Source organism: Etheostoma cragini, chromosome 6 (assembly GCF_013103735.1).
Source record: "Etheostoma cragini isolate CJK2018 chromosome 6, CSU_Ecrag_1.0, whole genome shotgun sequence".
Lineage (NCBI taxonomy): Eukaryota > Metazoa > Chordata > Actinopteri > Perciformes > Percidae > Etheostoma > Etheostoma cragini.
Genome location: NC_048412.1, coordinates 17,042,818 through 17,061,264, shown reverse-complemented (window position 1 = coordinate 17,061,264; position 18,447 = coordinate 17,042,818). Strand labels below are relative to the sequence as shown.

General features: G+C 40.4%; 1 protein-coding gene across 3 annotated transcripts; it reads left to right on the top strand.

The window, feature by feature from the left end:
• The first annotated feature begins 222 nt into the window (after positions 1 to 222).
• Positions 223 to 16,970, top strand: LOC117946330 (cingulin). 3 transcript variants are annotated; one of them, XM_034874400.1, is made up of 20 exons: positions 223 to 435; positions 6,507 to 7,398; positions 7,508 to 7,605; positions 7,725 to 7,794; positions 7,912 to 8,007; positions 8,739 to 8,860; positions 9,110 to 9,221; positions 9,546 to 9,758; positions 10,126 to 10,274; positions 11,088 to 11,208; positions 11,287 to 11,499; positions 11,661 to 11,882; positions 11,991 to 12,239; positions 12,487 to 12,657; positions 12,907 to 13,068; positions 13,681 to 13,854; positions 14,010 to 14,128; positions 14,367 to 14,475; positions 14,603 to 14,766; positions 15,229 to 16,970. In XM_034874400.1, exons 2-20 carry the CDS (start codon positions 6,508 to 6,510, stop codon positions 15,365 to 15,367), a joined length of 3,594 nt encoding a protein of 1,197 aa, XP_034730291.1. In that variant the 5' UTR covers positions 223 to 435; position 6,507; the 3' UTR covers positions 15,368 to 16,970. The 3 variants fall into 3 exon arrangements, with proteins under 3 accessions (XP_034730291.1, XP_034730292.1, XP_034730290.1); XM_034874401.1 differs by lacking the exon at positions 223 to 435 and adding an exon at positions 5,619 to 5,771 and having other exon boundaries at positions 7,535 to 7,605; XM_034874399.1 differs by lacking the exon at positions 223 to 435 and adding an exon at positions 5,619 to 5,771.
• The last annotated feature ends 1,477 nt before the right edge of the window (positions 16,971 to 18,447 follow it).

The window sequence follows — 18,447 nt, the reverse complement described above, 5'->3', positions numbered from 1 at the left end:
TTCTTTATCACTGATCCTGATAAATGTTTGTTTATCTGGGTCATGCCATTGGCTTTTGTTAATTACATCTAAAGCAATAACAAACGGTTTTCGTTTTAAAGTGAAAAGGTCCAAAAGTGGTCCAGCACAATGTATGAGTGTTGTAGAGATTTGACCAATAGCAAACGTAGCCGATATCTATGATTCCGCCTTCGTCAGATCACTGGTCCAATCACAGCCCTCCCTCCGGAGAGGCGGGGCGGTACGGTTACATCCCCGACAAAGGTAACAGGTTGCAGTCGCCGCATAATGAACTTGTTGCTGTGTTCGTTTGCGTAGGAGTTGGTTTTTCACGCACTTTTCTGTGTAAACTTTGATGGAAAACATTCGAATGGTCAACGACACAAGGAAAGGGAAGTGTAAAAGTGGGGCAAAGGAATAACTTTGGAAAAAAAGGTAACTTTACGCTTGTTGTTGGACTTGGAATAGCCAGACAGCTAAAGCAGACAGACACGACCTGTCAGACAGTTGCGTTATGCTCTTTGTTGGATGTTTTTCGCTTGCTTTGTGAAGCTAATTACTTTGTTTGAGTTAGTTCTGTAATCATTTTTTAAAATAAGGTATCACTGAGTTATTTCTGTTAGCCAGTTTAACGTTAGCTTGGTAGCTAACGTTAGTTTGATGGTAACCTATAGGGTCCAAGCTAACGTTAATGTTAATGTTATGTAAAACACATAATGTGAGGGATGCCTGAAAATGTTTCTGTTCAATGTTTCAGTACTCCTAGGGTGACTACACGTTTCTGAAAGTAAAATGTAAGACTTAAATATTAAATACTAAACTGAATATGGTGTAAAATGCCAAAGGAATTGGCAAAAAAAAAAGTTTCACTCCAAAACAGGTCTAGCCTTAAGTAACCTCCTACCAGGAGGATTTATCATAGATAGCGTTAGTGTGTAAGACACAAGAGGCTACATTTCAAATCCATTTAGGCCTTGATATAATAATGCAATAGCTTGACATGTAAATTATTCTGTGTAAACTCTCAAGGACGTTTTGAAGAGCAGGTCTATAATACAGGTATGCTCTTTGATAAACTGATGATACAAGCAGGAGTGTGGGGAAAGGCTCATGGATTTTGCCATGAAACTGAATAATTATAGCAATTATAGCAATTATAGCAATATACACAGCATTGACAGAATAAACGTAATAGCAGTTCTTAAATCTGGACAGTTATAACTGTTCTTACAAGGTTACAGGTAAAGATATTCTAGTCTGCAGCTAGAATCCAACATCCCATACATCAATATCACACACACACACACACACACACACACTCTCACTAACAGCCTGTGTAAGTGGAAAGGACAGAGAAACAATTGTCTGGAATGTGGGGTGAGGGAGGGGCGTATTTATGTGCTCCTAATATGGTGTCATTTGTGTACTATTTGGAAACACTGAAGTATCTCTTTGTTATGCCAATGAACTTCTTTGGATTTGTAAAGAGGAATAAATGGCTGTTTGTTTGAGCGTGAAAGGCGAGCAGTGGCAAGTTGGGAGAGAGGTGGACCGCTTGAGAGAGGAAGAGCCTGGTTTTATGTCAAGAATGTAATGGAGAAGGAGAATACCCTGAGGACTGAGTGGCTGCCTGTCCTTAAAGGACACAGGAGGCATGAGCTACTGTTTTGCCCATCGCTGTTACTTACACCTTCATGTTTCTATTTTTTTAGGTTATGACTGTAAAACGAAATGATTTTCCTAAAAGAAAAGGGACAAACTACTGTTTTACAGCTTGTCCATGTTGGCTTAACAGTATGCTGTGTGTGTGTGTGTGTGTGTGTGTGTGTGTGTGTGTGTGTGTGTGTGTGTGTGTGTGTGTGTGTGTGTGTGTGTGTGTGTGTGTGTGTGTGTGTGTGTGTGTGTGTGTGTGTGTGTGTGTGTGTGTGTGTGTGTGTGTGTGTGTGTGTGTGTGTGTGTGTGTGTGTGTGTGTGTGTGTGTGTGTGTGTATGTATGTATGTATGTATGTATGTATGTATGTATGTATGTGTATGTATGTATGTATGTGTACATATATAGTGTTTATACAAAATTAAATTATTCAATCGATTACAATGCTTTGACAACAATTTTGGAGATAGATTTAACTATTTAAAGTAATTTATCAAGTGAAGAAATTATTTTCAAATGTGTTTATTTGCTGCTTTTCTCTTCATTGTATCATTGACGAATGATCATTATTCGCTTGACACCACATAAAAATCTTAACTCTAGGCCCAGCTGCTCGATTATGATAAGAATAGTAATCAAAATTATTTTGGTAATATTGAAATCACAACAATTTTACATCTCATTGACTTTTGGAAAGATGTTATAAGTATTGAAATAAAAAAATAAAAAAACCAGTTAAACAAATCAGTGAAATCACTTTAAACTGTGATTTCCCTCCAATACTTTTCCCATTTTTAGCTTGAGTCATCTTGCAAAACGCAATGTGACAAATTATTAGTTTTCTCGATTACTCTATTTTGGGCATTTTAGGAGCAGAAATCATAATCACAATTAAAAATAGATTAATTACACAGCCCTAGGCCCATCTATTCTTTAACCATCAATTTTAACGTCATCTCACTCTGTCATCCTCAGCAGATGCAAGATGTCAGCTTGGGCAATTGTAGTGAACGATTTACACTATTTTCTGACATTTTAAATACTAAACTATTAATCAATTTATTGAAAAAATAATCAAAAGGCTAATGATAGACAGTAATCAGACATGGCCAATGTCCAAACTGTCATAAAAGCATAGAAGCACATTCAAAAGTTAAGACTTAAACAACCTTGATCCGTTGCTGCTCTCTCCAGCTGAATCCGTTTTAGGCCAGATATGATCTGATCACATTAACCTCGCAGACACTTTCAGGATTCCACACATAGCTGCTGTTTCATTTCTCTCCACACCCGCTCTAATCTCCTAATTGTAATTTCCATTCCATCTCAGATCTTAACAGGGAAGCAGCTCCAATTCAATTAACTGTACAAAATTCAATTTGAGGCCAGAGGTAGAGAGCCCGTCAGCATAACTGCAGGGTAACGGGACTGGCAGAGTCAAGAGAAAAAGCTTGTTGGTATACACATCCTATTAATAAAACAGCTATGGTTTGCTTGAGTGCCTGTAGCTTAGTAAAAGAATACTAAGGCTGAAAACTACAGTTTTAGAATTATTCAATAAATCTTCCCATTATTTACTTGATTATTTATTTGATCTAATAAATGCCCGAACATAACATAAAATCTCGTCTATCACATAGGGCTGGTCGATATAGAGAAAAACAAATATCACAAAATTCTTTTCCAAATACCTCGGTCGATATTCCGAATATATCGTATGGTTGACTATTGGTGCTTTGACAAAATGTTATTTACACAATAAGATTTTTGATAAATATTGTCCAGAAATTATTTAATGACTTAGTGGATAAAGGTTAATAATAGAAGAGCTGGAACAGTCTGGTAGGGTCATAAAAATGATATCACTTTACTGTAATGTAGCCTGTAAAACCAGGTGAAGACAACACATACCATATTACTATATATCCAAAATCTAAGACGATATCTAGTCTCACATCGCGATATCGATACATCGATGTATTGCCCAGCCTGATCATCACAGAAGATTATAAAAGCAGCACATTTTCACAATTAAGAAGCTGGAATTAAAGAACAATCATTTAATTTCTAATTCATGATTAATTGACAATTGTTTCAGCTCTAAAGGGTACAGAGTCACACAGTAATTCTTTCAAATATAAAAAGCAGTAACATAAGTTGTGACTGACCAAGTTAATTTCACAGGACTGGTACTGTATAACCAGACAAATAACAGAATAACTTAAAGTTAAAATCCTACTTTCAGTATGGAAAAGGATGTTTGGTTCAGAGAGGCGTGGAAAGAAATCAGCTTTGGGGAGAAACCTAAAAGTGGGAGTGTATAGGGACTTGTAATCACATAAACCATGTACGAGAGGGACTGAAAGACAATGGGGAGCATTTTGGCATTCTCAGAATTGCTGCCCTCGTTTTCCGCCCCACATCAGCTGGACAATGGGATGGGTCCCCCCCCCCCCCCCCCCCCCCCCCCCCCCCCCCTAACCCCTGTCCCCCTTGGAACTGGGACTGTGTTCCACCTCACTGACATACAGACATTAAACTGATGCAGAAAGATGCAGATGAACAGATGGTAAAAGAGAAACATATTGTAATAATGACCTTACATTTACTTATGTGTAAGTTTGTTTGGCACACTTAGACTATACAGATCACCATGGTTCAGATTCATATGAATTCAACGGACATTGCCCTCATATGGCACATTCGTCCGCACATGACGTGCTTGACCTTGCTGCGATGACTGGCTGATGCTCGACTGCACAAATGTGTTGTGACATGGTGCTTCCTCTACGGGGAACAAAATGGACTTGCACGTCTGACGAGTTTACGCACCACAAGCACACAGATACCTTCGAAGGTCAATCTTGTCGCGTTGCTCAGCTCACTGCCAGCCCAGTCACTTTCCATCACCTATTACTGCCATTACCTAAGTTGTTTTAGGTATTAGTTTTTGCTTTCACAGCAGGCACATGTAAGATAATCATCCGTCTTGGCTCACTTTGCTGACTGTAACTCATTCTTTGCTTGGTGTGTGCTGTGTCATACAGCTTGCAAAATCAGAATGTGAATATTAGAATGTGTGTGTAGGCGTTCAATGTATGTAATATGTATGGGTCCATGTGTCAGAGTTAGCTATTTGATGGTTACTTTTTTAATCAGTCCTTTGTGTGTATGTGGGGGGAAGGTTGTGCACAGACCAGCTTGACTTTGGATTTTATCACACAAGGCACTGATAAGAGAAGAAAAGCAGAGTGTTTTTTTCCTGTTTCTCTCTCACTTCACCCTCCTTGTTTCACCCTTTCAGCCCAATTTATGTCCCTCACCTTTGAGAGCAGTGGAGAGGAAGTAAATTGTGCAGAGGTCAGGGAGGGACTGTTGTAATAGGTTTGGTGTCAGTTTAATGAATCATACCTAGGCATAGTAATAGGCATTTGGATGAGATTTCACAATGTGACCTAACAATAAGCATGGTCAGTCTGTCAATGTAATATCAGGAACCTCGAGTTCAGTACTTTTATTGCCAGTGACAAATAAGGTTGACAGGGACTTATCACTAAATCTTGACATAGGTGTTATCAGTTGAAATGGTCTAGAAATAGTTTGAGAATTACTCATCAAGGGCTATCAAAGGGAGGATTAGGGAGTCAAGAAAAACACAAAAGTGGAGAAATTGTACTGTAAATGAATGAAAAGGTCCTTACCAGTTGCCCGCTCTCTATTCAAGCTGTCAATGTTTTGAAGAGGGGAAATAGGTTTACTATCTGGCTGGAAAACTTCCAAAAGTGGGGAAAAGCTTAGTAGGTCTTTACAAGAGGAAAGTGATATGTGGGTGTGTGCTTTCAGGTTAATGACTAATGGAGCGCACTGAGAACAAAGTCCACACAAGCAGTCAAGAGCCAGAAACTCTGTGTTACTGCTCTTACCTGTGGTATGGGCAGTAACACATAGTTTCTGGCTCTTGACTGCTTGTGTTCAACCAGACGCTTTGACAACGTTTTGAAATTTCGGGGCTGCATGATCTTTCTTCCTAATTTCCTAACTTGAGGGACATTTTAAACTGGCTTTTGATATTGCTTTGTAGCGGTCTTTTTTCTCTCTCTATGAGCCTCAACCTGCCATTGTGAGTACAGACCGAACCGATACTGGATGTAGTAGGCCAATACTGAAGTCAATATTTGTACATTTGAAAAAAATCTGATAACAGTATATTGACCAATAGTAAGAAATAAAATAAAATTGGACCAATCTCCTAGATTTATATTTTTAAAGAATTATGACCAAAATACTAAGCAAGACATTTTCAGTGGACAAAGTAAACTTGTGCTGTCTGGTGGATAAACTGTGTAATAGTGACATTGTTAAATGATCTCAAACCTTTTGACATGTGTGTACTGCAAGATTGTGTTCCTCATAGGAGGTTATAGACACCGATGTAGCTGCAATAAACTGGACCATTTATTTGTTTACCTCAAATTGTGAGCTTTTCAGTCTTAGTCAGGCTTCTGAACACCTGCAGAACACATACCTCAGCCAAATCCTAAACACACAAAAAAGCTTTTCTTTGGGCTCAGTGACCTATGCAGAAATTACTTTCTTAATTATACTTGTAATTGTTTTAATTTGGAAGTTTACAAAACATTGAACCTTATAATGTGTGTATATCTAGGGCGAAAGCATCTGCCAAACAAATGTACTGTAGTGTGATGTAATATACAATAATGCATAAAGAGCAAACATTTTGGGTAGGAAAATACTAGACCACAGCAAATATCTTGTCATTTGGTTAAATGCAGAAGAATAGCCAAAAGCAGTTTTTGATGAGATCTTTCTTCTTCTTTTTCTGCTGTGTTACTAGCATGAGCACACCATCTTCAGGTCGGATGACCCCAGTGGACTATGGTGTCCAGATCCGCTTCATTAATGAAGTCAATGACACTGGCGGGGGACAGCCAGGGCCCAAAACCAAGTCCCAGACCACCTCCAAGTACGGTGTGGCGGTCAGGGTGCAAGGCATTGCTGGCCAGCCCTACGTTGTCCTGAAGGACGGAGAGAAAGGAGACTCATATGGGGTCCAGCTCAGCACCTCCCCTGGTTACAATAGCCTACCCAGGAGGAGAGAGAAGGCAGAGCCCGGAACACAAGGGGCAGCTGTAGAAGGCGGGCAGGGAGGGGCACTACGCCGGGCCCAGTCCCATGGGTCGCTGCTGGACAGGGATGGAGAGGGAGGGGCAGGTGATGAGGATTTTCAGCTATCTAGGCCACCAGGGGATGGAAAGTCTGGTAGTTATGGGAATCTGGATGGAGGAATTGGGGTAAGTAGGGAGAGAGAGCAGGTTCGGCATGTCGGTGGTATAGAGGGGGGAGTGGAAAGGAATATGTGGGATGGTTCGTACAAAGCAGGGCTAAACCGGTCAGTGGGGTCAGTGAGAAGCAGTGAATCCAGCCCTGACCCTCTCCAACAAACAACTCAGAGACAGACTCCTGTCAACCGGCTCATAAACAGGTTTGATGGTGGTAACAGTAGTGGCCAACAGAGAGGACACTCTCCTGAACATCAAGATCCCAGAGCTACATCTCCTCTCCTCACCCCCAACCCCTACACCTCACCGCCGTCCTCAACTCACAGCAGCCTGGGACGCAGCATGGCCGCTGTCACTAAATTTCCCACACACTCCACTAACCAGTGGACTTCACCAGGCAGATATCCCGCTGCAGAGACACCGCACGCCAGTCTGACTGAGGCACAAGTAAGAATACAATGTTTTATGGCTGGGCATCACAGCTGATTTTCAGTGAGCTGCAAACGCCACATAGCACGCAACATTGCAAGAGTAGATTTCTGATCTATGTCTCAAGGTGACTCCTGACCTTTTGCTGGACCAGGGTCAGAGTGCAGAGACGACCATTGAGGAGGAGCAGGTCATGCAGACTATATACAACATTCTGAGACAAGGGTATGGACCTACATGTTATCCTGGCAAAACACGTACAGACTTTATTCAGTTGACAGTGCAATAATAATAAATAATTCCATTCATATGTTATACATTGGTTCGTTGTCACCTTAACTCAGGACCAACGAAAGTGATGTTGTCATCAAGCACAAAGCCAAGGTCATCTTTCAGAAGGTTCATAATCTAAAGGTTTGTCCTGTTTGAGAATTTGTCATTCTGTGAAGGTTCTTGCACTAGTTTGTAAGTAACTATTTTGAGCAAACTGCTAACATGTAGTATGCCCACATATATCTTTTTCTTCAACAGCCCAAAGAGAGACCTGAGGAAGAGTGGATGAGAGAAAAGTGGGAGCTTGAAAGAAAGATTGCTGAACTACAAACTGCCCTGCAGGCGGAAAGAAGGGTAAGTAAAGTAGAAATAAAGACGTAATCTTGCTCCAATAGGTGCAAGATTATTAGCAGTGCTGAATTGTTTCTCTGTACTTGGCTCTGGTGGATAAGACACAATTTACACTAAGACATGTAGAGAATGTGTGCAAGTATTTGTCGTTGTTACTGTAGTTTCATTGGATGACCCACCAAGCTTCCCTAAATTCACTTGGCTGATTGGAACTGGCCGCCACCAGAGGATGTGAACATTTAGAGAGCAACCTGCCACTTTAAATCAGCTCTGATTACACGGTACACATCCAATGCCACGCATAAACACTTACCCAAATCTCCTAGAAATGAGAGCACCAACTATCAAGTAAAAAAAAAAAAAGAGTTGGTTGAGAGTACTATCCTTAGAGTTTTAGTTAGTTTTCAACTAATCTTACCAAGAGTGCTGAGGGTTCATTGAAGTGTGCTTCAGATTAATCCCCACATTAATCCTTAAAGCCCTCTGGCCTGGTCAAAGGTGCACACATAATAATCTAACTTTAATAATGATTCATTATATGTTGGCTCAAGGAAGGTGGGCAGCCCTTAATCTCTAATTGCTCCTAAGAACTTAATCCCTTGTGCATATTGATCCGTGGGCAAATGCAAGCCTGCTTTAACATTTAGTAAAGCCCATTGTTAATGCCACCAGAGCTACCTTATGTCTTATGTTTCACTGCTCTCATTTATTTATCATGTCTGCTTGTTATGTAGAACTCTGTTAGCAATTCTGATCCTGCTCTGAAAGCCGAGCTGGAGTCCTGTCTGGATGAAAATCTGCAGCTCCGGGAGATGCTGGACCGGAAGAAGAAAGAATTAAATGAAACCCAATCAGAGTGAGGACACAGCAGAATACAAAACACATGTGTGTGCACACACACACACACACAGGAAAAGCAGAAAGGGGCATGGTACCATTGTCTGTGGGTCTTGAATGGGGTGCATGACAAGCCCACTTTGTTTTCGGCACCCACTCCTCACAATTTTAACAAACAGTTACTGGAACTTATTCACAACACAATCAAGTATGTAATTTGAATTCACAGAGTGTTTTTAGAACTTTGTATGTCCTCTTTTCCCCCCAGGCTGACTCAGCTGCGTATGGAGAGGGAGAACGCAGAGGCTCGGGTCAGAGGAATGGAGGACCAGCTGGCTGAGCTTCAGGATGAACTGAGAAGAGAGAATGGCAACAAGACGGTAACAAACAAACCCAAACAGATGCTCAGGGAGAAACTATTTCACCCCCTATTGGATTTTTAAAAGAAAAGAAGAAAGAAAAAAAAAGCTGAGACTAAAAAAACAAACAAGACTAAATTGGTACTCAAGTCACTATTCTTTCATCATGTAGCAACATATTTACAGGTTGATAAATTGAAAAATATTTTTGCAATAAATAGCTAGATTATTAACTTTAATTCCTGCTAAGAAGCATAAGGGTTTTTGTAAACAAACACATGACCAATACTGAGACTTAGACATCAAAAGAGTATCAAGTTAATACTGTGTATTCCTTGTCTGCAGGACCTGATGTCTTGTCAGGCACAGCTGATGGAGCTGTGTCAGCTGAAACAGAAGCTGGAGGAGACACTGAGACAGAGAGAAAGGGAGCTAACCGCTCTCAAAGGAGCTCTGAAGGAAGAGGTGGCCACACATGACAAAGAGATCGAGGTGCTCCGAGAGCAGTACAGCGCTGACATGGAGAAGCTCCGCAGCAGCATGGAGCAGGTGTCTCAGGTGTGTAGTAGCCAGCTCATCATAGCTTTCATTAGCCATGAAAATGTGTTGAAGTTGGAGCAACAGACCTCATCAGCAAAACTCTGAGAAAACACTTTTGTGACCATCTTTTTATATCGTCTTTATAATAGATTTTGGTATTGAGAAGGATTTAAAGGGTCAGCTTGTGGAGCATACACAGAAGCTGCATGCACCGGTGCATTGACCATGCGTAGAGTAGGTGCACTATCTAGCGTCAAGAAACAACATTTGAAACTTGATCTTTTTAATTAAAACAATGTGGAGGGGTCTATCTATCTACAGGTATTAATATCTGTGAAATAAATGGTGGGAAAATAAAAACGCCTTCAATTCTTCTTTTTTTTAGTCTCACGCAGGGATCGAGGCAGAGCGCTTGCGTGTGAATGCGTCAGTTCGCTCCCTGCAGCAGCAGTTGGAAGACTGTAGAGACGAGAGCAGCCATTGGATGGAGCAGTTTCACGCCACCAAAGACGAACTTCGAACAACCAAGCAAGAGTGAGTTTATTCTAACACATTTTTAGAATAAACTCACAAGGGTAGTCTGTATTACCTACCTGCATTTGGCTTTCCGATGCTCACTTGGACACATATTTATTCACTGTCTTTTCATGGTTTCTCTGTGCACCTGCTGTACTACTAATGTGTGTCCATCTCATGTTATCTGGTCAATGTTTCTCCCCCTCTCTGTCAGAGAGACACCCAGCAGCCCTGGAACACTGTGAGAGTCACTAATTGAACAGTATCTGTGTTTAGATGTGCAGACATGTAGATGTGCCTAGCTGTGCTAACAACTGTCTGGCTGTAGTTCCAAGGCCATCCACACTTACAGCCCTAATTTACTGTTTAAATATGTACAATGAAGCGTCAAGTACCATAGGTTTCAATGGACCATATTTAGTGGTTGAGCAGTGGTGCTGAACACCAGTAACAATGTAGATATTTTTACATTTGGCTGTTTACGTCTTCATTGTGTCTATACAGTGTAAAACTGTATTAGCATAAACTATTGGGGTGGTGTGAATGATCTTACATTTTTGTTTAGCAAAAAACATCTTCTAGACTTGTTTTCTGTGAATACTGTATGTCTGACTGTTGTGTTAACAGGGAATGCTGATTTATTTCCTGTTTGAAGATTATATACTGTTATGAGTTATTTGCTTGTTGAATACATCAAAGTAATTTAAGTTCACATGCCATTATTCACCTATGCAATCTAACTGCTGTGAATCACGTAATCAAGCAGTACTTACAATATGTTTTTATGGTACAACTTGTTTGGATCAGCTGTATTTAATCTACATTTTTTAGACTCCTACATACCCGTCTGGAAAAAGAGGAGTCTGAGGAGGAGCTAAAGGAGCTCAAGGAGAAAGTAAGCACCATGAAACAACAGATACCGGACCCTGGCCACACACAGACTCTCCACCAGGTGAACATGCTCTCTGACACCTCTGTCTTTGACAGAAATTAAGCAGTTTAACTAACATTTGCCCATATTTCTGTTCAGGAACTTCAGCGGTGTAGTACTGATCTACAGAAGGCCAAGTCTGAGGTGGAGAAGCAGAGGGCAGTGTTTGACAAGAAGGTCATGGAGGTCATCTCCATCAAAAAATCTCACCAGGACCAGGAGGCAGAACTCAAGTATGAGATTGACAGGCTGAAGGACCAATTGCAGAGGGCCAGAGAGGACGTTGCCAAGGCACAGGAGAAAACTAGACGGGTTGGTTAAATCCTAGTGATGTTACAAGAAAATAAATTAAAAAACATCACCTTGGCTAGCACCACTAACTTGGCTGTCTAGTTGGTTAGACATTCTCATCTTTAATCCCATCATCTCTTGTATTTCTTGTCATGTTCATTCCCTTGCCTTCCTGCTTACAGCTCCCTGACCCAGACACCATCTCAGCTCTGGAGGAGAAGCTTGGAGAGACACAGAATGAAGTTAGCAAGCTCAAAGAGAAACTCTCATTAGCTGAGGAGGAAGTTGAGGCTAGTAAAACACGCCTCAATAGAGCTCAAATGGACGTTAAATCGCTCCAAGACGCCCAGCAGGAGCAGGAGGAGGCCAACACACGACTCAAAGAAAAACTCTCACGATTAGAGGTAGGTTACATCCTCTCACAGACTACAGTGTGGCATATACCATTAGCGTGTTAGCTACCCTGATAGCAGCAGACATATTTAACGGGACATCCTCTGTGGTTTCCTCAGTCTCAGCTGCAGTCCAACGCCACAGAGAGCTCCGAGGCAGAGATGGCCCTCCAAACTGAGGCGAGAAGGCTAAGATCTGAGCTCGATGAGGCCAAGAGAAAAGCCTCCAGACTGAGCCAGGAGCAACGTGAACTCATCCTGCGGGTGGAGGAGACGGAGAAAGACAAGGAGGCACTCAAACAGACCTTCAACCAGCTGGAGGAGACCAAACGACAGCAGGAAAGAGCTCTGGAGAAACTCAACAAAGAGGTAATAAGGGGAGATTCATCAAATAGATATAGGACTAGAATTGCCATTCCTAATAAAAATCAACGTAGCAGGATGCTCCTAGAGGTAGGGATATGTGTTGTTTACCGTTGCCGTTTTCTATTTCTATGGGGATATCCTTTTTATTCCTTTGCAAATAATCAAAGCTTCTTCAGCATGGATCATCCAACTGCTCAGTAGAGGATTCAAAGATAAAGAATTCACCCTCTTTGTTTTTTTTCCTTGTCAGTATGAGTCTCTGACCGTGTCCTCAAGAGAGGAGGCACAGACCCTCAGAGTTCAGCTGGAGGAACAGAGAGAGAGGGCACGCAAGGAAATGCAGGAGGCGCAACGTCACGGAAACTATGCTCAGGGTGAACTCGAAAAAAGTCATATCAATCTAAAGAGACTCGAGGAAGAGGTATGTGTTTGTGTTGAAAGTGTTTGTATGCAATGCTCACTCACTTGCTCGGCCGGGTTGTTGTTTTTATTATGAATGTCTGGTCTGAATGTTTTCAGTAGTTTTGACACATAATATTCATGGTGCATGCTTGGCTGATTGTATTCATGTGTCCGTGTGATATAAACATGCAAAATAACCTGTTTATTTCTTGATGGAAATTCAGTCTGGCATTGTTGTTTCTAATATTTATATTATAAATGTATCTAGATGTCACTACAGAAGAAGGAGCTCCTGCTTGTATGTGAGGAGAGAGACAACCACCAGCTGGATAAAGAGCTTCTGACCAACAGACTGCGCCACCTTGAGGGAGAGATGGAGGCCAACAAAAACGGCCACAATGAGAAAACCAGGGAAATTCGCATCCTGGAGGTAAGATACAGTATATGCATCTGCTCACCGACTTGGGAGAATAAACCATGATGACAATAATAATAATAATAATAATAATAATGCTACAAAAATAATTTGCTCAAGTGCAAGACTGTCAGGAGTGCATTAGAAGGTCTGTACAATATGTGGCCATGTTTTATGTTGGCAACTGACTAGTAGTCTTTTTTTATTTATATATATATTTATTATATGTGATCATTTATTTATTTATTTAGTTGCTGTCATTGCACCAGCTATATTTATTTGTTGATTACTATTCACTTTTTGTAATGTATGCAGCATCATTGTGCCAAAATAAATTCCCCCCAGGGGATAATAAAGTGTATCGTACATACATGGCGACATGGCTCTCTGCTGGTAATAGTTGTCTGTGCATATTTCTGCACAGTTTTTACTTCTATTTGTAAATAAAACAAATATGGGTAATTTATTAGCCTGTAGACCTGTTAAATGCACATGCATGTTATCAGGAAATACAACAGATCAAGGGTATTTATAAGCTTACATTTCCTGCACCATCAACTCTCTCACCGGGTCTAATTCAGTGCACACCGTGTCCTTTCTGAGCATCTAATAAAGTTGATCCGTCAGGACAAGCTGAAGCGCGTGGAGTTGGAGCTAGAGGAGGAGAGAAGCAGTGTGGAGATGCTGACAGACCGCATGGCCAGGAGCAGAGACCAGATCGATCAACTCCGCTCTGACCTCATGCAGGAGCGATCCTCCAAACAGGATCTGGAGCTGGACAAGAACGCCATGGAGAGACATGTATGTGACACGTGCACAACATCTTGCTTTGCTGACGTTTGTAATCAGCAGTTACTTAAATCCTCAATTTGGCAAAACACACCCACCCTGACACCACTCAACTATATTTTGGGAATGTTGACCTGCTGTTTTTTCTGTTTCGACTGTCCCCGCAGCTGAAGGAGCTGAGGGGTCGTGTGGCCGACATGGAGGGTCAGTCTCGCTCCTCAGCAGGAGTCTCCCAGCTGGAGAACAAGATCCAGGAGCTGGAAGAACGCCTACGGACTGAGGAAAGGTATAGTGTACAGATGTAAAACATCCTCCAGTCTACTGGATCTTCATTTTTTTTCCTTGTTTGTTTGACAACTGAATATCTCAAATGTTTTAACACCTGTGCTCCAGAGCATCATGAGAGCAATGATGTAGCAAATGTCTTACTTAAGGGTATTTTGGCAATAGGCAAAATGGGGAGAGTATTACTCATTAACATGCTCACACATCTTGTGCTATGTTCTTCTCTTGTATATCTAAAGGGAGAAGAACTCATTGTTTGCATCTCAACGACGTCTGGAGAGGAAACTAAAAGATCTCAGCATGACGCTGGATGAGGAGAAACAAACACACACTGAACAGAGAGACCAGGTAAACACATCCACCTCTGAATGTGTGTCGATATTTGAATTTATTCTTGAGACATGGGAATACATCAATACCACTCATATACACACTATACAGTAGAACAACACTTCAACCTCATCCTGTGTTGCAGTTTGCTCTGAGAGTCAAAGCTCTAAAGAGACAGGTGGATGAAGGAGAGACAGAGCTGGAAAGGATAGATGGGCTGAGGAGAAAGGCCCAAAGAGAAATGGAGGAACAGATGGAGCTCAAAGAGGCATTGCAGGCCAGAGTCACAGCCCTGGAAACTGAGCTCAAGTAAGCATTTCCTTTTGTAGTATCCAATTTTTTTTTGTGTGTGTGTCTCCTCCTCCTTATATCACAGAATGTATAAAACTGCTTGTGAATGACGTTAATAGCTGCTAACCCAGATTCCTTGTCTGTCACACACAGTTTAAGACACCTGGTAGACATTCACCCAGAGGTGCAGTATGTCAAAGTGATGCGTGTGTAAAACAAATCAGCAATCACCCACGTGTGAAAACATATTTTAACTAACTAGAAAGGCAAATTACTAATGCACCGCAGGGGAAATTAAATTCCAGACATGCTCCCATTACTAAACAGGAGATGCATGTTGTTCCCTTGTATTGCCAGCAGAGGGAGAGCTAGGATTACTTAGCAGCACTAACAGTTGCCAATGAAGCAACAGATAACTAAAGTGTGTGTCAACAGTTAATAATGGTCTTAGTAATCTCACTGATTTATTCTGTGTCACAGGAGAAAAACGCAGGCAGCAATGCGCCCAGCTTTGGATTCATCAGCCCTCAGTTCAGATGAAGATGACGACAGTTTGTATGACCCCTCCACCATCACCTCTATCCTCACTGAGAGCAACCTCCAGACCAGCTCCTGTTAAAACAGCACTTTAGGGACAGGGTTGCACTGTAAGGCACTGTGTACTGTAGGTTTAGGTTAGATGCTTTGTAGACTAGGACCAAAGTCAAAAGGTAGAATTGTATTATATCATAGACAATGAGGGAGGGATCCAAGGACCTGAGAGTTAAATTACACATAGTAGAGGTTAGTAGGGGAATGGTTTTCCTCACCAGAATGAATGGAAGGAAACAAAGCATTTCAGGGTCCTTCCTTCTGTGTACAATGTACTCAGACATACTCAAAGGTACAGTTGGACAGACTCACTACCCCACAAAGTCTGAATTGTGAGACATGAAATGAAACTAGAAGCACAGAAAATTATAATCAAAAAAAATGTGTCTTGCATTCTTAAATAAAATTCAGTATGTCAAACCATTTTAGGGTTGAGATTCGGGGTTGAGCACTTAACGGTACTAAGTCCGGCTTTGACTGAAAAATCAGAAATCCTCTCATCATCTCTTGTGGTAGAGAGTTTACCTTGGTTGGTATTTCAGTTTTCTCTGTAGCACAACCCTCAACTGACTGAACATTCTGTATCCCAGCATCCACAAATATTGAGTAGAACTACTGACAAGCATGGACCAAACACTGACTTTGAGTGCATTCATGATTGCCGCAAAGAGTAACTATTTGCAATGTAAGAAATTGTCATAATAATAATAATAATAATAATTCTTATGCTGGCCTTCTGAAAGTTGATTTTCTTAACCAAATGGTTTACCATCGCAAAGTATTCGTATTGAGTGAAATCTGAAATTTGTTTACATAAAAAATATATTTAAACTTCTTTTTGGAATATAAATATGTCACTTCTGTGTGTATTCCACCGTCCAGTCTTTAATGTCACATGGTACACATTCTAGGAATTCAGAATTATAAAATTTGACAAGACTTCTGAAACGGATTCTCTTGTACAGGGATACAATATTAAATATGCGATAGTAACCTAATCTAAGGTTTAGATTAGTTTAGTATTTTTATTCACTGTATCCAAAGTAGTTTCCTGGTAGAGGTGCAACACACTTTCTGTGGTTTATGACTGTCAGAATATCACATATTCACATAATGTTTACAAGTGGTTTTCCACTTAATCGCCAAAATATCTTTCTGTCCAACAAAAACTTCACAAGTGTATTTGTAGAAGCTGCACAATTTCTATGCATTCCCTTATAGCAAGTCACTTAAATATATCCTTGTCATTTTATTACAATGCCTTAAAATTGTTGAAAATTTTGTTTTATTGTAATTCTTATCAGAATAATTGTAAAATGTTTGTATTTAACATTTGTAGATTTTTTGGGGGGTCTGGAGTTGATTTTTATATACACCTTGAACAATCAGTTGGAGCCATAATACAATACATAATACTACATTTTGCTGCAATGTCTCTATCTTTTCAGTGAAACTGGAAAATGGTCCTTAATATGATTTGTTAGACAGCCGAGTATAAAGCTGTTGAACTGAAAGATTACTGTAATTTTGACTGAAAACCATATTCATACTGTGACTGTACTTCACGTGATTGAGAATTTTTCTATTGCATATACATTTATCAACAATAAAAGTTAACCATTTAAGTAAAATTCATCGATGTTTATTGTCCTTGTAATAATTACAGAATGCACATTTCAGGATGTTCCATTTCCTCATAGTTTTTTTTTTAAATGTTCCTTTAACAGAAGGAGTCAGATATGACTGGCTTTCTGCCCACCCAAGTGTTATTACACTCAACATACCAGAGAATTTCTTTGAAAGTCATTTGGCTTCATTGGAAAAGTATACTGCTGGAGGAAGTCAACACATCTTTGACCCGGAAAAATAGTTATTGGGTAATAACGCACCAATACTACTTTGGTAAAATGTATTTCAGAACCCAACGTGATGGTATGTCAGTGTTGTGATCACAACCTGTTTCTGCTGGCTCCAAAAAGTGCCTATTGTTTTAGTAGTTAAAGGTTTAATGCCATGTAACTTATAAGGAAAGACACATACACTAGCCTTTAGCAGCTCTATTCTAAATAGAAGCTTGAAATGTAAAAAGTGAACAGTGTACAACAAAGATGAACAATATGTGTGATAGACTAAAAATACAAGCTAGCTTTTAGAATTATGATAAAGACTTTAACAGAATCACATTTGATTGCAGATGGCCCCATGTTTGAAGGAGCACATGACAAGATAGTGGAGATGGATGATGTTTCTGTTTCGGCTGCAGGGCAGTGCTTCTGGAATTTAAGGTTTGTCAATTCTTGTTTCACAGGAGTATGTTGCTGAATGAGTTACGTGATAACACTGCAGGAGCTCGTTAAGCACATAATAGTTATTGTGAGGTCCTGTACCAAGCTTAATTCCCATTCACAGTCTGATTACAGTTTTGTCTTTTCACATCTCAAACATTGGTTTTGAACAGACAAAATGCTTTAGACAAGCAGATATTTGACCATATGGCAGGAAAAGAACAGACGTAACTAATAACATTTATTACAAAAAATATGTGTTTTCAGCATACAGTATATATATTGTTTTGGAATGGTGCCATCATTAATGTTACTAATCATGCCTGTGCTGCTATGTCCAAATGCCCTGCTATGAAAAGGGTTTTAGATTTATCCTTTATTTGTGGGGACAATAAAACATCTAAACGTCATAAGCCTTCCTTCCACACTGTATGGAGTGGAAATACAGTACAGTATCCAATAAATCCATCTCTCTTGTAGGCTGGGCCCCGTTACTCCCTAAACATGCTGCAACCACTACTGAGTGCCAGTGTTGTTGGTTTGACCTTATACAGTGGTGTGAAAAAGTGTTTTCCTGTTCATTTCCTGTTCCTTTGCATGTTTGTCACACTTAAGTGTTTCGGAACATCAAACCAATTTAAACAATAGTCAAGGACAACACAAGTAAACACAAAATGCAATTTGTAAATGAAGGCGTTTATTATTAAAAGGTGAAAAAAAATCCAAACCTTCATGGCCCTGTGTGAAAGTGATTGCCCCCTAAACCTAATAACTGGTTGGGCCACCCTTAGCAGCAACAACTGCAACCAAGCGTTTGCGATAA

Excerpts from the sequence above, each read along its gene's own strand:
- LOC117946330 (XM_034874399.1), top strand. The coding sequence starts at position 5,752 with ATGAGCCTCAACCTGCCATT. Across the intron at positions 7,795-7,911 it reads AGAAGGTTCATAATCTAAAG|CCCAAAGAGAGACCTGAGGA; the intron begins GTTTGTCCTGTT and ends TTTCTTCAACAG. Across the intron at positions 11,883-11,990 it reads AAAAACTCTCACGATTAGAG|TCTCAGCTGCAGTCCAACGC; the intron begins GTAGGTTACATC and ends TGGTTTCCTCAG.